Source organism: Rana temporaria, chromosome 6 (assembly GCF_905171775.1).
Source record: "Rana temporaria chromosome 6, aRanTem1.1, whole genome shotgun sequence".
In the NCBI taxonomy this organism is placed as follows: domain Eukaryota; kingdom Metazoa; phylum Chordata; class Amphibia; order Anura; family Ranidae; genus Rana; species Rana temporaria.
Genome location: NC_053494.1, coordinates 98,742,022 through 98,762,247, shown reverse-complemented (window position 1 = coordinate 98,762,247; position 20,226 = coordinate 98,742,022). Strand labels below are relative to the sequence as shown.

At 41.0% G+C, this 20,226-nt stretch overlaps 2 protein-coding genes across 2 annotated transcripts in view; one reads left to right on the top strand and one right to left on the bottom strand.

Annotated features, from left to right (window-relative positions):
- Positions 1 to 20,226, bottom strand: part of ARPC1B (actin related protein 2/3 complex subunit 1B) — a 109,369-nt gene that overhangs the window by 44,042 nt on the left and 45,101 nt on the right. The window contains exon 5 of the mRNA XM_040357062.1: positions 7,504 to 7,611. Coding sequence (XP_040212996.1) covers positions 7,504 to 7,611 — 108 coding nt within the window. The remainder of the gene's footprint in view (positions 1 to 7,503; positions 7,612 to 20,226) is intronic.
- Positions 10,256 to 13,602, top strand: LOC120943650 (protein ANTAGONIST OF LIKE HETEROCHROMATIN PROTEIN 1-like). The gene is made up of 3 exons (XM_040357061.1): positions 10,256 to 10,692; positions 10,781 to 10,882; positions 12,654 to 13,602. The coding sequence occupies exons 1-3, from the start codon at positions 10,472 to 10,474 to the stop codon at positions 13,531 to 13,533; spliced, it is 1,203 nt and encodes a 400-aa protein (XP_040212995.1). The 5' UTR covers positions 10,256 to 10,471; the 3' UTR covers positions 13,534 to 13,602.

Here is a 20,226-nt window from a genome sequence, read left to right as displayed (position 1 = left end):
GATAATATAGTTTCATGATGTCATTTGTTGGCCTGTAAGTAAATCTACATATTTTGGTGTATGCATGCATTGCATGAGTGTATGTTATTGTGGCCAGCCTATTCAGATAACCGGACATTGGGCGCCGGCTATCTGAATAACGGCAGCTGGTTGGCTGTGCGGAAGTGCCTATCAGAGCCGAGTACAGCCCACTGTGCCATCAATTTTCGCCACTGTGCCATGAATTGTCACCACTGTGCCATGAATTGTCACCACTGTGCCATGAATTGTCACCACTGTGCCATCAATTGTCACCACTGTGCCATCAATTGTCACCACTGTGCCATCAATTGTCACCACTGTGCCATCAATTGTCACCACTGTGCCATCAATTGTCACCACTGTGCCATCAATTGTCACCACTGTGCCATCAATTGTCACCACTGTGCCATCAATTGTCACCACTGTGCCATCAATTGTCACCACTGTGCCATGCCAAACGCAGCCACTGTGCCCACATCAATTGTCCCCCACTGTGCCCACATCAATTGTCCCCCACTGTGCCCACATCAATTTTTCCCACTGTGCCCACATCAATTGCCCCCACGGTGCCCTGTAAAATGCTGCCAGTCAGCCTGCGGATAAATGGGGAAAATCTATGCAGGAGGATTTGTTTCATCTCTGTGTAGCGCCTGAGGCTAGTAACTTCAGTGGGTATATCTGAGGGCTTACAACCATTTAAGGGTCTGGGTTGCATTTTAACTTCTCTCCCAGTGCAAAGCAGATGATTAAAGTGTCAAGAATCTATTAGATCTAGTGATTACAGCAGCTTCTTGCCTTACAACAGCAATCTACAATTCCATAAAGCAAGGGTTGTTCCTTAATAAGCAAAGGAGAAAACAAATAAAAAGCCATAGAAAACAATTAGCCATCAGTTTTCATTCTCCAGGCGACCCCAAACTGATGAAAGTGAATTGTGCCTGTAAATGTCCCCCCCCGCCCGGCACTTACCTTTCTGGGGTTCGCCATCCTCCTTCCACGGTCCCTCGATGTCTTCTGCCGCCCTCGATGACGCTTCAGCCAATCAGGTTACTGATGACCAGAATCAGCGAACCTGATTGGCTGAGACGGCCGTCAGTCTTATCCAAGGGACGTAGCCCACCTACGTTCCCTGGATAAGACATCCGGGAGCTGAAGGGCTGTACTCGGAAAGCCTATCAGCAATGCATGAGTGTATGTTATTTGCACGGCGCTGCAAAACGAAATTTTAAAAGCCTTAAAGGGCCCGTTTTTTTTTTTATGACTACATGAGGGGGGGCGGCGCCCGGGCGCCCCCTATGGACGGGCCGCCACTGATCAAAAGTGTACATACCCTGGTAATTTTGGCCTGATAACATGCACACAAGGTGACACAAAGAGGTTTGAATTTCTATTAAAGGTAAACATCCTCACCTGTGATCTGTTTGCTTGTAATTAGTGTGTGTGTATAAAAGGTCAATGAGTTTCTGGACTCCTGACAGACCCTTGCATCTTTCATCCAGTGCTGCACTGACGTTTCTTGATTTTGAGTCATGGGGAAAGGAGAAGAATTGTCAAAGGATCTGTGGGAAAGGGTAGTTGAAGGGATATAAAAAGATATCCAAGGAATTGAAAATGTCAATCAGCGGTGTTCAAACGCTAATCAAGAAGTGGAAAAGGAGGGGCTCTGTTGAAACCAAACCACGGTCAGGTAGACCAACAAAAATTTCAGCCACGGCTGCCAGGAAAATTGTTCAGGATGCAAAGAAAAACCCACAAATAACTTCAGGTGAAATACAGGACTCTCTGAAAAAAATGTGGTGTGCCTGTTTCAAGATGCACAATAAGGAGGCACTTCAACAAAGATGGGCTGCATGGTCGAGTCTCCAGAAGAAAGCCATTACTACACAAATACCACAAAGTATCCCACTTACAATATGCCAAACAGTACAGAGACAAGCCACAAACCTTCTGGGACAAAGTCATTTGGAGCAATGAGAGAAAAAATTCGCTTTTTGGCCACAACCATAAACGCTACATTTGGAGAGGAGTCAACAAGGCCTATGGTGAAAGGTACACCATCCCTACTGTGAAACACGGAGGTGGATCGCTGATGTTTTGGGGATGTGTTCGCTACAAAGGCACAGGAAATTTGGTCAAAATTGTTGGCAAGATGAATACAGTATGTTATCAAAAACTACTGGAGGAACATTTGCATTCATCAGCCAGGAAGTTGTGCATGGACGTACTTGGACATTCCAACAAGACAATGATCAAAATCACAATGCCAAGTTGACCTGTCATTGGCTACAGCAGAAAAAGGTGAAGGTTCTGGAGTGGCCATCTCAGTCTCCTGACCTCAATATCATTGAGCCACTCTGGGGAGATCTCAAACATGCAGTTCATGCAAGACAGTCCAAGAATGTACAGGAACTGGAGGCTTTTTACCAAGAGGAATGGGCAGCTTTACCATCTGAGAAGATAAAGAGCCTCATCCACAAATACCACAAAATACTTCAAGCTGTCATTGATGTTAAAGGGGGCAATACACGGTATTAAGAATTGGGGTATGTAAACTTTTGATTAGGGTTATTTGGGTAGTTTCTGTTGTCATTATGATATAAAAAGAGTAAACACAGTTGATTGATAATAAATGGCTTCAGCCAAACACTAACCACGAGTGAAAGAAAAGTTTTTGTGTTATTCATATTCTCTGAAAAATGGCCAAGAAATCATAAATTCTGTCAGGGGATGTAAACTTATGAGCACAACTGTATATCCCAAAATCCCTGGATCTCTGAGTCAAGCACTGGTGCAGACACAGTAATTAGATCAGACAGACACAAGCAGCCTGAATAATGAAAGTAAGAGATGTGTTTAGATGCTATGTGACCCAAAACAAGTTGCCTGTCCCTTTTGGCGAATAGGGGCAAGCTAGATTAATACATGGATAAAGAGAAATTGAATAGCTATTAGACATGTGCACTGCCGAAAAATTGGTTTGTTTTCATTTCTTTTTTTTTTTTTTTTTTGCTTTTTACGGAAATTCGAAAAATCCAAATTTTCTGAAATTTAGAATTTTCGAATTTCCAAAATTCCAATTTCCTAATTTCCGAAATTCCAATTTCCTAATTTCCCGAAATTCCAATTTCCTAATTTCCCGAAATTCTAATTTCCCGAAATTCCAATTTCCTAATTTCCCGAAATTCCAATTTCCTAATTTCCGAAATTCCAATTTCCTAATTTCCGAAATTCAAATTTTCCGAAAATTGGCAAATTTGAAATTTCGGAAATTTGTAAATTCTGAATTTCGGAGATTTGTAAATTCGGAATTTCGGAAATTTGCAAATTTGGAATTTTGGAAAATTTTTAAATTCGGAACTACGGAAATTCGGAAATTCCAAATCTGAAAATTTAAAAATTCTGAGATTTCGGAATGAACAAATTTGTCAAAATTAGTTAAAAAAAATTATTCAGAACTAAACAAATTGCATATGTCTAATAGCTATGAAACTACAAAACCGCAGCTACAACATGGGAGCCTATCATTACAAGGTAAGGCAATGAAAAACAAAACAGGAAATATAACTACACTAATACCTAGATAAAACAAACATTTGAAAGTGTATAATGCCTTTAAGTACTTTTGAGTCATAAGCTTGGAACATGGAAGCTGTAAATGATTATCAGAAAAGTGTATCTTTATACCTGTTCCAGTTCAAAAGCTCAGACAGTATTGAAAGCAAAGTATCAGTATCAGAGCCAAGGTAGCCTCCATAATCTCTCATGGTGCATACATAAGAGTCACTATGTCATGGTCCGGAGTCAGGCTTGGAGGCCAGTAACTATAACAGTAGAGCAATACCCACCAACAAGCAGGACAGGTAAAAAGGACACGGGTTCACCTGAGGTGCAGGGTCTAAGCACTAACTGGTATTCACCAAAGCTCCTGATGGTGGAGATTAATTTTGCTGTGTGTTAGTACCAGGTCACAATCCTTAAAATCGCCTCACTAGGACGTAAGAAAGCCGGGGTCCAGTAGTAGATAAAGCAAGTAGGCATATGGAAAAGTGCAGTCAGTCAGTAAACAAGCCAAAAGGTTGGTAACAAATGGTTGCAGTTTGGGAATAAGCAGAAGAGTAGTTGAGGAACAAGTAAAAATACACTTTAATAAATTTTAATGCGCAAAGACACAATACAAGACCTTTTTTGGGGTAAAATGTAAAAGGTGGTGTTAAGTCACGTAGCTAGATACCTAAGCTAACATAATGTCTGGTGGGATGGAGAACATAGAGAGGCACTGGTAGGCGGCGGGAGGGGAAGGCTACCCCTCCTGCCACCTGTAAAAGAAATCCAGCCTCTAATTGGCTGCTCAGATGGCTTTTATATAAAAGCAGATAGCAGCAGACATCATCCCAGTACACCACTTGAAAGACGCAATGTAAATATACAGTAGGTATTGCGGACTTCAAGCGGTTAAGAAGCAGATGTTAAGTTCCATTTGGGGATCAATCAAATGGCAGTATCTGCAACAAATCTTGTGCGAAGTTAAGGAAAGTCAGTTTTGCTGTTTGTTCTGTAGAAGGTCTTTCTTCTACAGAACAAACATTGGGGTTAATTTACTAAAGACAAATCCACTTTTTAGTACAAGTGCACTGCTAATGCACTTGGAAGTGCAGTCGCTGTAGATCTGAAGGGAAGATCTGAAATGAGGGGAAGCTCTGGTGATTTCTATCATCCAATCATGTACAAGCAAAAATTCTGTTTTTTCTTTTCCTTGCATGCCCCCCTCAGATCTACAGCAACTGCACTTCCAAGTGCATTAGCAGTGCACTTGTAGTGCAAAGTGGATTTGCCTTTAGTAAATAAACCCCCTTGTGTTCACTGTGGACGTGAAGCATAATTAAAAAAATAGTTAGTTTTTCTTTAAATCTAATGTGTAGATAATACTGTATGTTGTGGCTTTCAAGTGGCAAACCTGGATGAAACCTACAGCTAAAGGCATCATCCCAATATTACATTTTTTTTTTTTTTACAGGAGGCTTTTATGTAAAAACTGGTGCCCCTCCAGGATCTTCATCCCACCAGATGTTATTTTATGCATTTATTTACACAATCTTTTATATGTATTGTGTTTGTGCGCATTAAAATTCATTAAAGTGTATTTTTTCCTCAAAAAAATTGCATTTGAAAAACCGTAGCGTTTGACATGAAAAAATTGCAAAACTCACCATTTTATTCTTATGTTTTATATTTTCTATATATATATATATAAAAAATGTTTTTGGGTTTGACTTTGAAGTAATCTTCTAGCAAAAAAAAGCAGATTTTTACATGTAAACGAAAAGTGACAGAAAAGGCCTGGCCTTCACACTGGTTTCTTTTTTTTAGACTAAAATAAGCATACATTTTTTGTACTGCAAATATTTAATTCAGCATTAAATTGTCTTTAAACCGATATATACACATTTGCATTTGGTGCAAAATAACATTTCTTTCAAGTGCAGGGCTGCTTGTAAGGCCCCATACACACGATAGAATCTATCCGCAGATAAATCCCATCTAATGGGTTTCAGCGGATAGATTCTATGGTGTGTACACTCCGGCGGATATTTATCCGCGGATATTTCCGAATTCCAGCAGATAAATATTTGTCGACATGCACAGAATATCTATCTGCTGGAATCGGATCCCACGGATGGATCCGCTCGTCTGTACAGACTCACCGGATCCATCCGTCCAAAGGGATTCCCTGCACGCGTCGTAATGATTTGACGCATGCGTGGAATTCCTTATATGACAGCGTCGCGCCCGTCGCCGCGTCAATCGCGGCACGTCATCGCCAGAGGATTTCGGCGCGGATTTCAATGTGATGGTGTGTACACGCCATCGCATAGAAATCTGCTGAAATCCTCCAGCGGACCGTATCTGCGGATAAATCCTCTCGTGTGTATGGGGCCTAAGAGTAAAAACATTCATAATCTGCCACTTCAATACAGTATTCATAAACAGCACATACATTTATTTTTTTATTGTGGTGTACATGAATTTTGAAGTGGTTTATATGATTGCAAGTGGTCTCAAAAGAGGGAATATTTCAATTTTAACTGGATATGATTTTAGGGCTTCTGATGACAAAATGCATAAAAAACACTTGACTTCCCTTAATGTCACATAATGCATTTTTTCTTCATTGGATTTAAGGTTTTGTGAAGTTCGTGCACTACTTTTAAATTGGAATAATTTTCTCTAGTAACACTACTAAACATTAAGGCCCCTTTCACACTGACAGGCCTTTTTCAGGCAGTTTAGCGCTAAAAATAGCGCTGCTATACCGCCTGAAAAAATCGTGCCCTGCAGTCTTCAGTGTGAAAGCCCGAAGGCTTTCACACTGAAGCGGTGCGCTAGCAGGACCGCTCCAAAAGTCCTGCTAGCCGCATCTTTGGAGCAGTATAGGAGCGGGGTGTTTACTGCTCCTATACCGCTCCTTCCCATTGAAATCAATGGGAAACCACAGTAATACCGCCGGCAATGCGCCTCTGCAGAGACGCATTGCGGGCGGTATTGACCCTTTTTCGGCCACTAGCGGGGGGTTTAAACCACACCGCTAGCGGCCGAATATCGCAGTAAATATGACGGTATAGCGGTGCTAAAAATCGCGCCGCTATACCACCACCGCACATCACCTTCCCCGTGTGAAAGGGGCCTAATGGGTATTATGTATCAGTGTAAAATTACTAAGCTTTCTCCAAATCCACTAATTAAAAAAGAAGAAAAAGATGAATACAATGGCAGGGAGAACTGTCATCAATCTAAGGCCCCATACACACGAGAGGGTTTATCCGCAGATACGGTCCAGCGGACCGTATCCGCGGATAAATCCTCTCGAGGATTTCAGCAGATTTCTATGCGATGGCGTGTACACACCATCGCATTGAAATCCGCGCTGAAATCCTCTGGCGATGACGTGTCACGCCGTCGCCGCTATTATGACGCGGCGACGGGCGCGACGCTGTCATATAAGGAATTCCACGCATGCGTCAAATCATTACGACGCGTGCGGGGAATCCCTTTGGACGGATGGATCCGGTGAGTCTGTACAGACGAGCGGATCCATCCGTGGGATCCGATTCCAGCAGATAGATATTCTGTGCATGTCGACAAATATTTATCTGCTGGAATTCGGAAATATCCGCGGATAAATATCCGCCGGAGTGTACACACCATAGAATCTATCCGCAGAAACCCATTCGATGGGATTTATCTGCGGATAGATTCTATCGTGTGTACGGGGCCTAAGGGGTAGTAAATATCTGCATGTATTATACTTACAGATTGCAAAGCAAGCCTGCGCATAATCTGAAAAAATATATCTAACGGTAAAGTAACACTTAGTAGATAACTTCGGCCATTAAGAGAAAAGGTGATATTGTATTATAATTAGCTATTCGATTTCTAGATGATTACTGTTTAAGTGCTATATAGCCTTAAAAACTATCAGCTTACCTGCTTTTAAAATCACTTGAACCTGCTGCGAGTAGGACATTGTTTGGATGCCAATCCAAGCTAAGGATAGTAGATCTTATGGGCTTCTTGATATGTTTGCAAACCCACCTGTAATAATCAAGTGACAGCACAGAAACATTATCGTTATAGCCCATTATGAACTAATGCATTTTTCTACAGTAAGCAGTTCACAAAAAATGTATGGTAGTGGTAAATAGTTCTGGATTACACTATATTATCAAAAGTATTGGGACGCTTGCCTTTATATGTACATAAACTTTGACGGCACCCCGGTCTTAGTCTGTAGGGTTGCAAATTGAGTTGGCCCACCATTTGCAGCTATAACCGCTTCAACTTTTCTGGGAAGGCTTTCCACAAGATTTAGGAGTGTGTCTATGGGAATGTTAGACCATTCTTCCAGAAGCACATTTGTGAGGTCAGGCACTGATGTTGGACGGAAAAGCCTGGCTGACAGTCTCCACTCTAATTCATCCCAAAGGTGTTCTATTGGGTTGAGCTCAGGAATCTGTGCAGGCCAGTCAAGTTCCTCCACTTCAAACTCACTCTCCCCTGTCTTTATGGACCTTGCTTTGTGCACTGGTCCAAATAATTTGGTGAAGGGCGTTGTTTTTCAGAGGTTGCCCTTGCCCTCTTAGTTCCAGTGAAGGGAATGACTAAGGTGTCAGCATACCAAGATATTTTGGACAATTTAATGCTCCCAACTTTGTGGGAACAGTTTGGGGATGGCCCCTTCCGTTTCCAACATGACTGCGCCATGGGATGCCATTACATTTTGTCCCAATACTTTTGACAATATTGGCTGGGATTCACGAACGACTTACGCCGACGTAACTTCTTATACACCGCATAAGTCCACGGATGCGCTGTCGTATCTATGCGCCGTATTCTTGAAAATAGATACGCCTGAATTCTGGCTTCATCCGACGGACGAAGTCTCCTACGCCGTCGTATCTTGGGCGCATATTTACGCTGGCCGCAAGGGGCGCTTCCATTGTTTTACGCATCGAATATGTAAATGAGCAAGATACGCTGATTCACGAAAGTACTTACGCCCGTCGCAGTAATCTACGCCGTTTAAGTAAGGCGTACGTCCGGCGTAAGTTTACCCCTCATAAAGCAGGGGTAAGTCATGTAAAGGTATGGGCGCGGGAACAGCGTCGTATTTTACGTCGTTTACCTAAGTCGTACGTGAATGGGGCTGGGCGTAGGTTACGTTCACGTCGTACGCATTGAGCGGCCGTATCTTAGGGAGTATATGCAACGTAATTCTGAGCATGCGCGCGCATGCGCCGTTCGTACGGCCATTTATTTACATGGGGTCACAAATCATTTTAATACAACACGCCCACTACCTGCCTACTTTGAATTAGGCAGGCTTACGCCGGACCATTTACGCTACGCCGCCGTAACTTAGGGAGCAAGTGCTTTGTGAATACTGGCCTTGCCTCTCTATGTTACGTCGGCGTAGCGCATATGAGATGCGCTACGCCCGCTCAAAGATACGCCGAGCTACGTGAATCCCGGCCATAGTGTATGATTATTCACACTAAAATAGGGATTTCAACTCCTAAACAAATATGCATTCACAATAACATAAGTACTTATAAAAAGAGTCAGTATACCTATTGAATATATATTGTGGTATATAGTAAATATAAAGGTGCCGCAACTCAAAGGCTTAAATACTCAACCCAAATGCATATACAAATAAATAAGTGCACTACCAATGAATCAATATAACTGTACATTTTATACCTACTTTTATTATTTTTAATCCATATTTTCAAAATACGGAAAGTGGTTATAAAATGTAATTCATAATTACAATGATAGATACTATTTATTATTATTATTTAATTACTTTTTATAAATGTGCTACCAATGAATCAATTTAAATGCTTTTAAACCAAAGTCCACATCTAAAAATATCGAAAAAATAAATAGTTCATAGGTGCTCTTATGTGATTCCAGCTAAATCTGTGCTTTAATTAGTGCTCTTTCCCACAAGAAAAAAAATTGTGCTCCTCCTACCAGAAGAAATGGATCCCAGGTAATAGGGATCTTACATGCTCTATTACAATTGTTATAAGCTGTGTTATTCCACTCAAGAATTCAGGTGAGGACGCTCCCTCTTTGTGATATATGGACTCCCCCTGGATGTCAGAAAGTATCATACTGTCAAAATGTTTATACTGAAATAATAAAACCGTATTGTATTTATGAAGTTATGCAAATCTTGGTTTTGGGAGATTTACCTTTTTCCATAAATATCAACAAGACATTCAAGTTTGTTTATCCGTGCTATTTTGAAGACAAGTGACACAAATGATATGCTTAAAAATATATATTTATTTATTTACAGTGCAAATTAATATCAGGTCTATTTCGTGATAATACAACTAAATGGATATATTTCTACATATCAAAGATAAATGATGATTCAGATAATATTACACAAGCTCTATTATAAAATACCACATTTCAATACTTGTACATTTTAGACTTGGTTAATTGTGAATATCTTCCGTGACTCCACGGACTTGTAAACAATTGTGTTTACCTTAATACGGTGTGATACTTTCTCAAAACAGACCTTCTAATTTTTATACTTTAAAATGCTTTTATACTTTAAAATGCACAAACAAAATTTTATACTGTGCACAGCTTCAAAATTTGATTAAGGCCGGAATCACACTAGTGCGTTGCGTTTTTGAGCTGCGTTCCCGTTGCGAATTTCTCTAGAGGGTGTTCTGCGGATCAACTGCGGTTTAGCTGCGGATCGGGTGCGATTTATAAAAAATAATTACTTGAGCTGCGTTTTTGGTGAGGGCCAATCATTGTTAGCTGTGTGATGATGTAGGTAATAAAAGGGAGTGACCTTTCTTGAACTCTTCCTTTTTCACGAGCATTCAGTATAGTGTGGAATAGGATTTGGATTTCCTAAGAAATGTGTGCTGCCCTGCCCATGATCATGCCTACAGTTGTTGCTGCAACAGCAGCAATCTTGATGGAAGTTGAAAGGAGGAGAAGGAGGAGTAGAAGAAGAAGATACTGGGTTCATCCTATCATTGCAAATAGGGATGAAAGAGGGCAGTTCATTATATTATATGAAGATCTCCGTGGGCATGAGGACAAGTTTTTTAATTATACACGCATGTCAATAACCAGGTGATTATTTATTTAATTTTGCTAAACATTTTCTTTCTCCATTGTTCCATATTAAATTTATAATTAAAAATTTTATTTTTGTTTGAAGTTTTGATGAATTGTTAGGACTAACGTACCATAGTTTGGAGCGCCAGAACACATGCTTCAGAGCAAGCATCCAGCCTGCACAAAGATTATTAATCACATTAAGGTACTTTTCCACACCTATGTGCATTTTCAAATTGATGTTGAAGCATGTATTCATTTTTGGTTTCAACTATCCAACATCTGTACTTATAAATGAACAACCAGACATAAGATGCCCAAAAATATATTTATTTTTTACTTCTTTCACAAAAATAAAGAAATAGACAACATATTTTTGCTTGGACTAATATAAAAAATAAAAACTTTGCCTTCAAGTTTTCCTCTGGATTAAACTTTGATTCAAAATATGCACACATGCTTGTTTACTGTGGGCATAACGTAAACTTTAGAGATGTTGATATGTTTTGGGAAATAATGGTGTGTCTGAGGAGTATTGACTTGCTGAGGTAGATTCATCAATCTCGGTGCTTGAAGCATGGCTAGACTCGACATGGTGCTGTGGCACATGGTGCTGTGGCACATGGTGCTGTGGGCCATGTTGCTGTGGGCCATGTTGCTGAGGCACATGGTGCTGTGGCACATGGTGCTGTGGCACATGTTGCTGAGGCACATGTTGCTGTGGGCCATGTTGCTGAGGCACATGGTGCTGTGGCACATGGTGCTGTGGCACATGGTGCTGTGGCACATGGTGCTGTGGGCCATGTGTCTGAGGCCCATGTGTCTGAGGCCCATGTGTCTGAGGCCCATGTGTCTGAGGCCCATGTGTCTGAGGCCCATGTGTCTGAGGCCCATGTGTCTGAGGCCCATGTGTCTGAGGCCCATGTGTCTGAGGCCCATGTGTCTGAGGCCCATGTGTCTGAGGCCCATGTGTCTGAGGCCCATGTGTCTGAGGCCCATGGTGCTGTGGCACATACATCCCCTGCATTTGTGTTTGTGGCATAATTGAAGGGAATGTGGATGGGATGGGATATGGAGTTCGCCTCTGTTGTACCTCATATATTGAAGTTGGCTCCTGAAAGCTTGAAGTGTAGGATGGAGGAACATAGGGGTAAGGTTGGTTTCCTGGGTCTGGGTACTGGCCTGACATTGGTAAGTGTATGTGTGTTGTTTCTTTAGTTACATATGGCCTTTCAAATGTATGTTGCTCGCTTGGCACTGTAAATGACTGCAGAACGTGTTCTACTGTGGTTCGCATTTCTAAATATCTCTCAGGTACAACTTTTTTGATCAATGGTACAAAATTAAGCGCCAGTATTGTAGCTGGACATAAGAAAGCATCCACCTTTCCAGCCATTTGTTGTAACATCTCTAGAAGACGCTCGCTTATGTCCATCTGCGATACTGGCGTTCGCTTACGTGCCACTTTGGCAGGCCGCGCAATGGTTGTTGGAGCTGAGGAGGGTCCAGGCATAGGCTCAGGCAATCCAGAGTCAGTCTCTGGGTTTGTGACCCATAGATCTGACCCAAGTGGCATTTCAGGTATTTCCTCATTTGGATCAATGCAAACTGCTGGCACGGATTGGGCCTCAGATTGGCTCTCTGGTTGATCCTCCAGGACATCCTGTTCGTCCCAACTTGCTTCGGTCCTGTTTTTATTAAAAAATAGAAACATTACTAATGCTAAATATATAGTCACGATACATAGATGATGTAGAGGATAACTTACTCTCATCTCTATGAGTGGTTTCAAGAAGGCAAGGTCCTCTGCATACATATAGGGTACTCTAGCTGGTGCCCCCGAGCCACTCCTCACTTCTCTTAGATGTTTGTTGTATTTCTTGAAGGCATCACGCATGCTTCGCCAACGATTCTTGATGTATACCACTGTAAAAAAGAGAAGATAATAATTATTTAATATTTCTTATTTGTTCAAGGTACCTAGCTACAGGAAATTCATTTGGAAGTCTCCACTATGAGTTTAAGGTTGGAAAATCAACTATATCTGGCATTGTACATGAAACATGCCTTGTTATATGGAATGTACTAAAACCATTGGTCTTCAAAAAGCCTACAAAAGAAGATTGGTTGAAGATATCAGATGAATTCTGGGAGAGATGTAATTTTCCAAACTGTGTGGGAGCCATCGATGGCAAGCACATACGCATCCTGAGGCCATTTGATAGTGGGAGTCAGTTTTTTAATTATAAAAAATATTTTTCGTTTGTATTAATGGCAGTGGTAGATGCCAAATATAATTTCATTTATATTGATGTGGGTGCTTATGGTAGCAGCTCTGATTCTGGTGTATTTAATCATTCCACATTTGGGAGAATGATAAGGGCGAATAGTCTGGATTTACCAAACGATTCCTCCTTGCCCGGAACAAATGAGCCAGCCCTCCCATTTGTTTTTGTAGGGGACGAAGCGTTTGCCCTTGGTAAAAATCTTCTTCGACCATTCTCAAGTAGAGCGCTGAGCAATGATAAAAGAATATTTAATTATCGGCTCACTAGGGCACGTCGAGTAGTAGAGTGTGCATTTGGAATTCTTGCCAATAAATGGAGAATATTGCACACCGCCATCAATCTCAGTTTGGAGCATGCTGTCTCTGCTGTGAAAACTGCGTGTGCACTGCACAACTATGTGCGAGAACGTGATGGAATTGATTATGAGGATTCCATGATGCATAATATGGAGGCGGCACAGTGGAGTTTGACTAGGGGCACTAGCAGTGGGAAATTGATTCGAGATCAATTTCTTAATTACTTTCTATCGCCAGCTGGCGAGTTACCTTGGCAGATGCAGGCAATTTAAAACCAAAAAATGTGGTGTTGTCATTAAAATATATGGCCCTTTAAATATTAAAACATAAAATACTAAGCTAAAAATGTCACTATGTGTAATTTGAATGCATCTTGAAAAAAAAAGATTAAAGTTATCTTTTGGCAGCATATTAAGGACTCCGAAGTGATTCTCTACCTGCAATTGGACAAAAACACCAAAAATTGGCTTGGTGATACTGTTATGTGTGTTCTGCTGGGTGTCATTGTACAGAGGATGATGTCTTTGTAAGACCACCATGGCCAATAACGTCATAATAGGATGACAAATACAGATAGTCACTCCCCCAAGGATCTGAAAACATACTTGGTAAAGTGAGTTTACATATTTTGGTGATAGACACACGCAGACTCATACAAACAATGACCAAGGGTGTGGGAATGAGTCACGTGCCACCAGCAACACGGGGACAGGGTGCATTAGGAACACCATGCCAAGATATAAAACATGTGGCATGGTATGGGTTAGCAGACTTTACATGTCCACACAGAATGCATGCTTGGATAAAGGCCTGCTCTGGATTTGTGGGCGGTATGCACTGTAGTTATTGGGGTCTACTTAGAATTATAATTTAAGAAGTTAGGGAATGAAAAAATAAAACAAACTTACCTTTGTCAGCTTGAACTTGGGATGAGCACATGCTCCACTCTGGCAAAAGGCTTTTGGTAATTTCAACCCAGGTAGTTTTTTTCAATACATTGTCCTTATATTTAGGATGCCGGGTGTCATAGATTTGTGGGTTCTCCCTGACAAGGCGGATAAGCTCCTCGGAATCCACACAGTCCTTCACCTTAGCAGTGACTTTTTTGCTCCGTTTTTTGGACATGGCTACTCACCTCAGCAGCATGAAACAGACAGAGGAGGAACTAGGAAAAGGGGGAGGTGGTGGAGGAGAAAAAAAAACTTCCGTTCAAACCGCAACACACCTGCGATTTAGATGCGTACCCATAGAAGATAATGGGACTGAATTCGCACCTGAGCCGCACCGCAAGACATAAAAACCGCACGCGGTTTGGAGGCAATGCGCAGTGCGGATGCATCGCACATATGTGAACCAGCCTCATTGAAAACAATGTATTTTAAAATGTCCTGCGATTTGGATGCGGTTGAAACCGCACTCAATTCGCTTAGGTGTGAACCTAGCCTGAGACTTATTTTTTTAGATTTAGAATGAATTTATTTTACACACATATCATAACAAAACCATTGTACCAATGTTGGCTTTAGCTTTTTAAAGACAGACAAAACTGTGTATGTCTCTTAATATTTGGAATATAATTATTACATAATGTAGTTAAAATAATATAACTTCTGCAAATGTGAGGGTAGAACCCGGCCGACTGCTGGGGTCCATGTCCCAGCTCAGGCGATTGTGGCAAAAACTCTCCCGCGAACACGAGCTTAAGTCGGAGCACTCGCTGATGACCTCGTTCCTGTGCAACCCTGAGGTGCCGGCTAGACTTACACACTGCATGTCGTGGCCCTGGGCCTCGCGGCATTTGTTCCATTTTGGACACCTGGTGGACCCTAGGTCTCGTACGCTGCTCCCGTTCTCCAAGCTCCAATCTCAACATGACCTCCCCAGACAAGTGTTTTACAGTTATCTGCAGATCCACCATTATGCCCAAACTAAAGCCCCGTGGCTACAATTCTCTGCTCCTTCCCCATTTGAACGCATTATCTTAGAAGGCCGCTCACGTAGAGGACTGATCTCTGACATTTAACAAATCCTGAACAAGCACTCTATGCAAGGCCAGGGCAAGCACCCCTATATGCTCCGCTGGGAGAAGGAATTGGGAGAGGAGATCCCAGAGGAGGCGTGGGGGGCGATCTGGCGTCAGGCGGCCAAGAGTTCCATGTGTACCCTCTATAAGGAAAACTCCTACAAGATCCTCTTCTTTTGGTACCTGACTCCGGACGTCCTCCACAAAATGTATCCCTCCACCTCTGATCGCTGCTGGCGGTGCCAGCAAGCTAAGGGCACGCTCTTCCACATTTACTGGGCATGTCCCGTAGTAGTCCCGTTTTGGACCTCTACGCAACAACTATTGACCCGACTCTTTGAGGCACCCATACCCTGGACCCGAAACTCTTCCTCTTCGGTCTCTCCCAGCCAAAGCTAGCCAAACCCTATAAAAAATTACTCAGACATGTTCTCACAGCAGCAAGGTGCCTGAAAGCCCTCCACTGGAAGAGGACTGCACCCCCGTCGCAGAAAGCCCTTTATGCCAGGGTCAAAGATGTTGAGATAATGGAGAGAATGACGGCCAGACTGAGAGACAGACTTGACGACCACGACAGTGTCTGGGAGCGGTGGCGCTCTCGGGAGGATCCACCCTGATCCGGCAGTCGACATTGGAAGGTACTTCTCCCCCTTATTTTGCTGCTCATTTGGTCCCCCTCCTTTTCTTCTTTTTCTGCTTCCCTTTTCTCTCCCCCTCTCTCACTTCTTTAAGTATATTTAAAGTGTCTTATGAAAAGTTGAACGAGGCATCAGTTTCAAGGCAATGTACGCTACATATCCCTCTAGAGACATTGTTACTATTGTTATTTTGTGTGATGCCATGGTTTACAGGAGGATCCCTCTTTCAGGGCTCCGACACTTGCATACTAGACGATGCTCTCGTTTTATTTCTGCCTATGTCTACTTGCCATTTTTGTACCACTGTTTTATTTTTTTTAAAAGATCAATAAAATTTTATTTGAAAAAAAAAAAATACAACTTCGATTTGCTTTGGTATACATGGTTTTAGTAATGTATATGCAAAAACAATTCAATTACCAAAAAGGTATGCATGAAAAGATTAATACTTTACCAGGACTTAAGAATTCTGTCATTTTGAGAAGCTTCAAGTTAGGTGATGAGTCCCACCGGACTTCTTTCAACCGCCTACATCTCTCCGCCGTTCAAGATCTCCTTGCATTCCAGAATCCTCATAGCATCCTTCCTGCCCGAGAGATAGCGAGAGATGGAGGTCTTCTTCCTTCAGCTCCCTCTTATGCCGCGTACACACGATCGGAAATTCCGCCATGAAAAGTCCGATGTGAGCTTTTGGTCTGAAATTCTGACCAAGTGTAAGCTCCATCAGAATTTTTTGTCGGAATTTCCACCAAGAAAAATTTGAGAGCTGGTTCTCAAATTTTAAGACGGGAAAAGTTCTTGTCGGAAATTCCGATCGTCTGTATGCAATTCCGATGCGCAAAAAAACACGCATGCTCTGAATCAATTCGATGCATGGTTGGAATCATTCAGCTTAATTTTTCTCACCTCGTTGTAGTGTTGTACGTCACCGTGTTCTTGACAGTCGGAATTTGGTGTGACCATGTGTATGCAAGATACGTTTGAGCCAAAATTCAGACGGAAAAAAAATCCACGGTTTTCTTGTTGGAATTTCCCATCATGTGTATGTGGCATTAGCCTCCTATTTCAGAATCTCTCTTCTGCTATCAATAGCTACTTTTATGCCACCCAAAAAGTGTGTGTGTGTGTGTGTGTCTACTATGGAATTCATAATATGGTAACCTATAAAACATATCGTCATATCACAACAACCAAGTCGAACGCCATCTTGAATAATTACTATTTTTAACCTCTAAATCAGTGTTGTATAAGAAATGACCTCTAATTAAATGTTATGACCTTCTGCCCTCACCTTAGAAAGACACCATTAATTATCAAAAACTTTCAAACGTGTCAATTTCCTCCAGACATCCTGGCTCTTCTTAAATTATATGGGTTGGGAAACTCTACCCCACATAATTAGTTGGGGTTATAAATTCCTTGAAACTGAAATCATTGGAATTTAACTTTAAGCCTAACAGTTATTCATGAACATTATCACTAATAGAATACCATGTTTGCAACTTTTATCATAATAATCTATATATGTATTTAACAGGTTTTTATGAACAATACATTGTTAAGATATATGGAAGAAATATCATTATTTAAAATTCATTACAATACAATAGCTTATTTGTGAATAAGCCCTCTGGTTTCATTCATGCAACAAACACTACTGTGAGCTCATGTGAAACAAGAGCTTCTTACCATTTTCTTATCTTGTTATTTTACTAAGTGTTCAAACCTTTGAATTATAACCTGGGGAGATGGTACAGACATACTCCTTGTTAAACTTCTTGTAACAATGTCTATTCATGAACTCCGATTCAACTTTTAGAGAGAAAATGGCTTCTCTCATGTTCATATGAAAAATATACAATATACAGGCTTTACATATATATGTATGAATATAAATTATTTTAACCCCAATAATCCCGACAATACAATCCTGGTTCTATCGAACATCCTGCTGATATTAGGAAGATGTATGCCGGGTGACAGCGAAGTATGTCCACCATCCATAGGCTGCTTTGCTTGGCTCCGGTCAGATCTTCTCCTCACTGTCACCCGACATACATCTTCCTGATATCAGCAGGATGTTCGGTGGGGCCAGGATTGTATGATATTTTCTGACATCCAGGCGGAATCCATATATCTCTGAGAGGGAGCGTCCTTACCTGAATTATGGAGTGAAATACCACAGATGATTTCCAATTGTAATAGCGTGTGTGAGATCCCCATTACCTTCTGGTAAGAAGCACACAATTCCTTTTCTTGTGGAAAAGAGCACAGATTTTGTTGGAATCACATAAGAGCACATAAGAGCACCTATGGACTATTTATTTTTTCTATATATTTAGATAGGTCTTTGGTATAAAAGAATTTATATTGATTCATTGGTAGCGCATTTATAAAAAGTAAATACATTATAATAATAATAAAATAGTATCTATCATTGTTATTAATACATTTTTATAACCACTTTCAGTATTTTGAAAATATGAATTCAAAATAATAAAAGTAGGTATAAAATGTAATAAATAATAATTACTATTCTTTTGTATTGTTATTTATATTATTTTTTTTATAACTACATTTATGATTTTGAATCCATACTTTTAGGAGTTGTAATCCATATGTTTAGTACAAATAATCAACTATATAGATATATAAATGTTTTTGTTTTTAAAATTAAAAAGTAGATTTATAAAAAAATTTGGACTCAATTCCCAACCCTTGTGTCCTACTTAATCCTGATGAAGGGGTGACAGCTGCCTCCTGAAACACGTAGGCTTTTATATCCAAATAACGTTCAGAATACATTTATTTTATTGGTGTAGTGCTTAAATTTCAGATATAAATATTGCATTCAGAACTCAAGGTGATTTTAGTAATCCTATGCACACAAGCTACCCATTATCCAGTGGCCTCACAGTGACATCAATAACATAATATTGAAAAAAAAAATAAGAATCATCATCATCTCAAGGTTCCAGTGCCGTCAATCTAAACCTTTAAAGTGGTTGTAAACCTCAGACATGAAATATAAACAAAGCATATCCTTCTATAGTGTGTGCTTGTCTTAATCCAGAGCACCAGGTATAATTTTTCTCTACTGCTTCGTTCCTCTGCTATAAGCCCGAATCCCTTCTGATGAGTTTTCCTGACACCAAGAGAAAAATGGTGACAGGGGCGGGCAAAGTCTGTGATTGACAGCCTCAGCTCTGTTTCTGTGTGCTGTATGAAGGGGGTGTGTCCTTTCCCTCCAATCAGCTCTCAGAGCTCTCCTCAACGATTTAACTTCAGCTCTCCACCCCCTGCTTTTCAGAGCTGGGAGATCCTGTGTAATTTCTCCATTTTGAATGTAGGTGAGTCACTTCACTGGGTATATGTAAAGTTTTACAACCACTTTAAGCTGTATCAAGTTATGGCAGGTGCAAGATGAAACAAGCGATGAGGTTGCATCATTAGCTTCATTAGATTATACAGCATGAACTATGACGTTACATTGGACATAAGATGAGGCTGCACTGGATGCAGAATAAAGAAGATTAGCTTTTTACAGTCAGTTGTTGTGCTGGAACGATACTCATAACACAGACACTGTAATATTGGCATGGACTGGAAAGACACCTTATATTGGGCAGCATGTCTTGTATTGGGTGCATTGGCTGCCTAGCTACTGGTATCTGTAGAGCACCACTAGTGAGAATTTAATCAAACTGTTGTATTAAATATACACTGTGTATTCATCAATAACAATAACTAGAGATACTGTTGTTAAAAGGAGGATTGGGATTTTGTAGGAATTTCAGAGAACTGGTTCAACAGCTCTCATGATTGGCTGTAAACCATTCAAGGGTATACCCTTTATTGCAGGGATAGAGAGTGTAAAAAAAGGGGGAGGGGTATGCCTATATATCAAGAATAATGTACAAGTGAATGTGAGCGATGACATTACTAAGGGAGTTAGGGAGGAGGTGGAATCCTTATGGATAGAGCTCCAGAGGGATGAAGCTAAGGGGAAAATAATACTGCTATAGGCCCCCTAACCTGAGGGAGGAGGGGGAGACAGATCTCCTATCACAAGTTGGATTAGCAGCAAGGATGGGAAGTGTTATCATAATGGGGGATTTTAATTATCCAGACATAGACTGGGCAGAGGGAACCAGGCATTCATCTAAGGCTCGCCAGTTCATAAATATCTTGCAGGACAATTTCATGGTTCAGATGGTAGACACACCAACTAGAACTAAAGTGTTACAAGATCTACTGATTCCCAACAATACAGACTTGATCACGGATGTGGAAATATGGGGCAA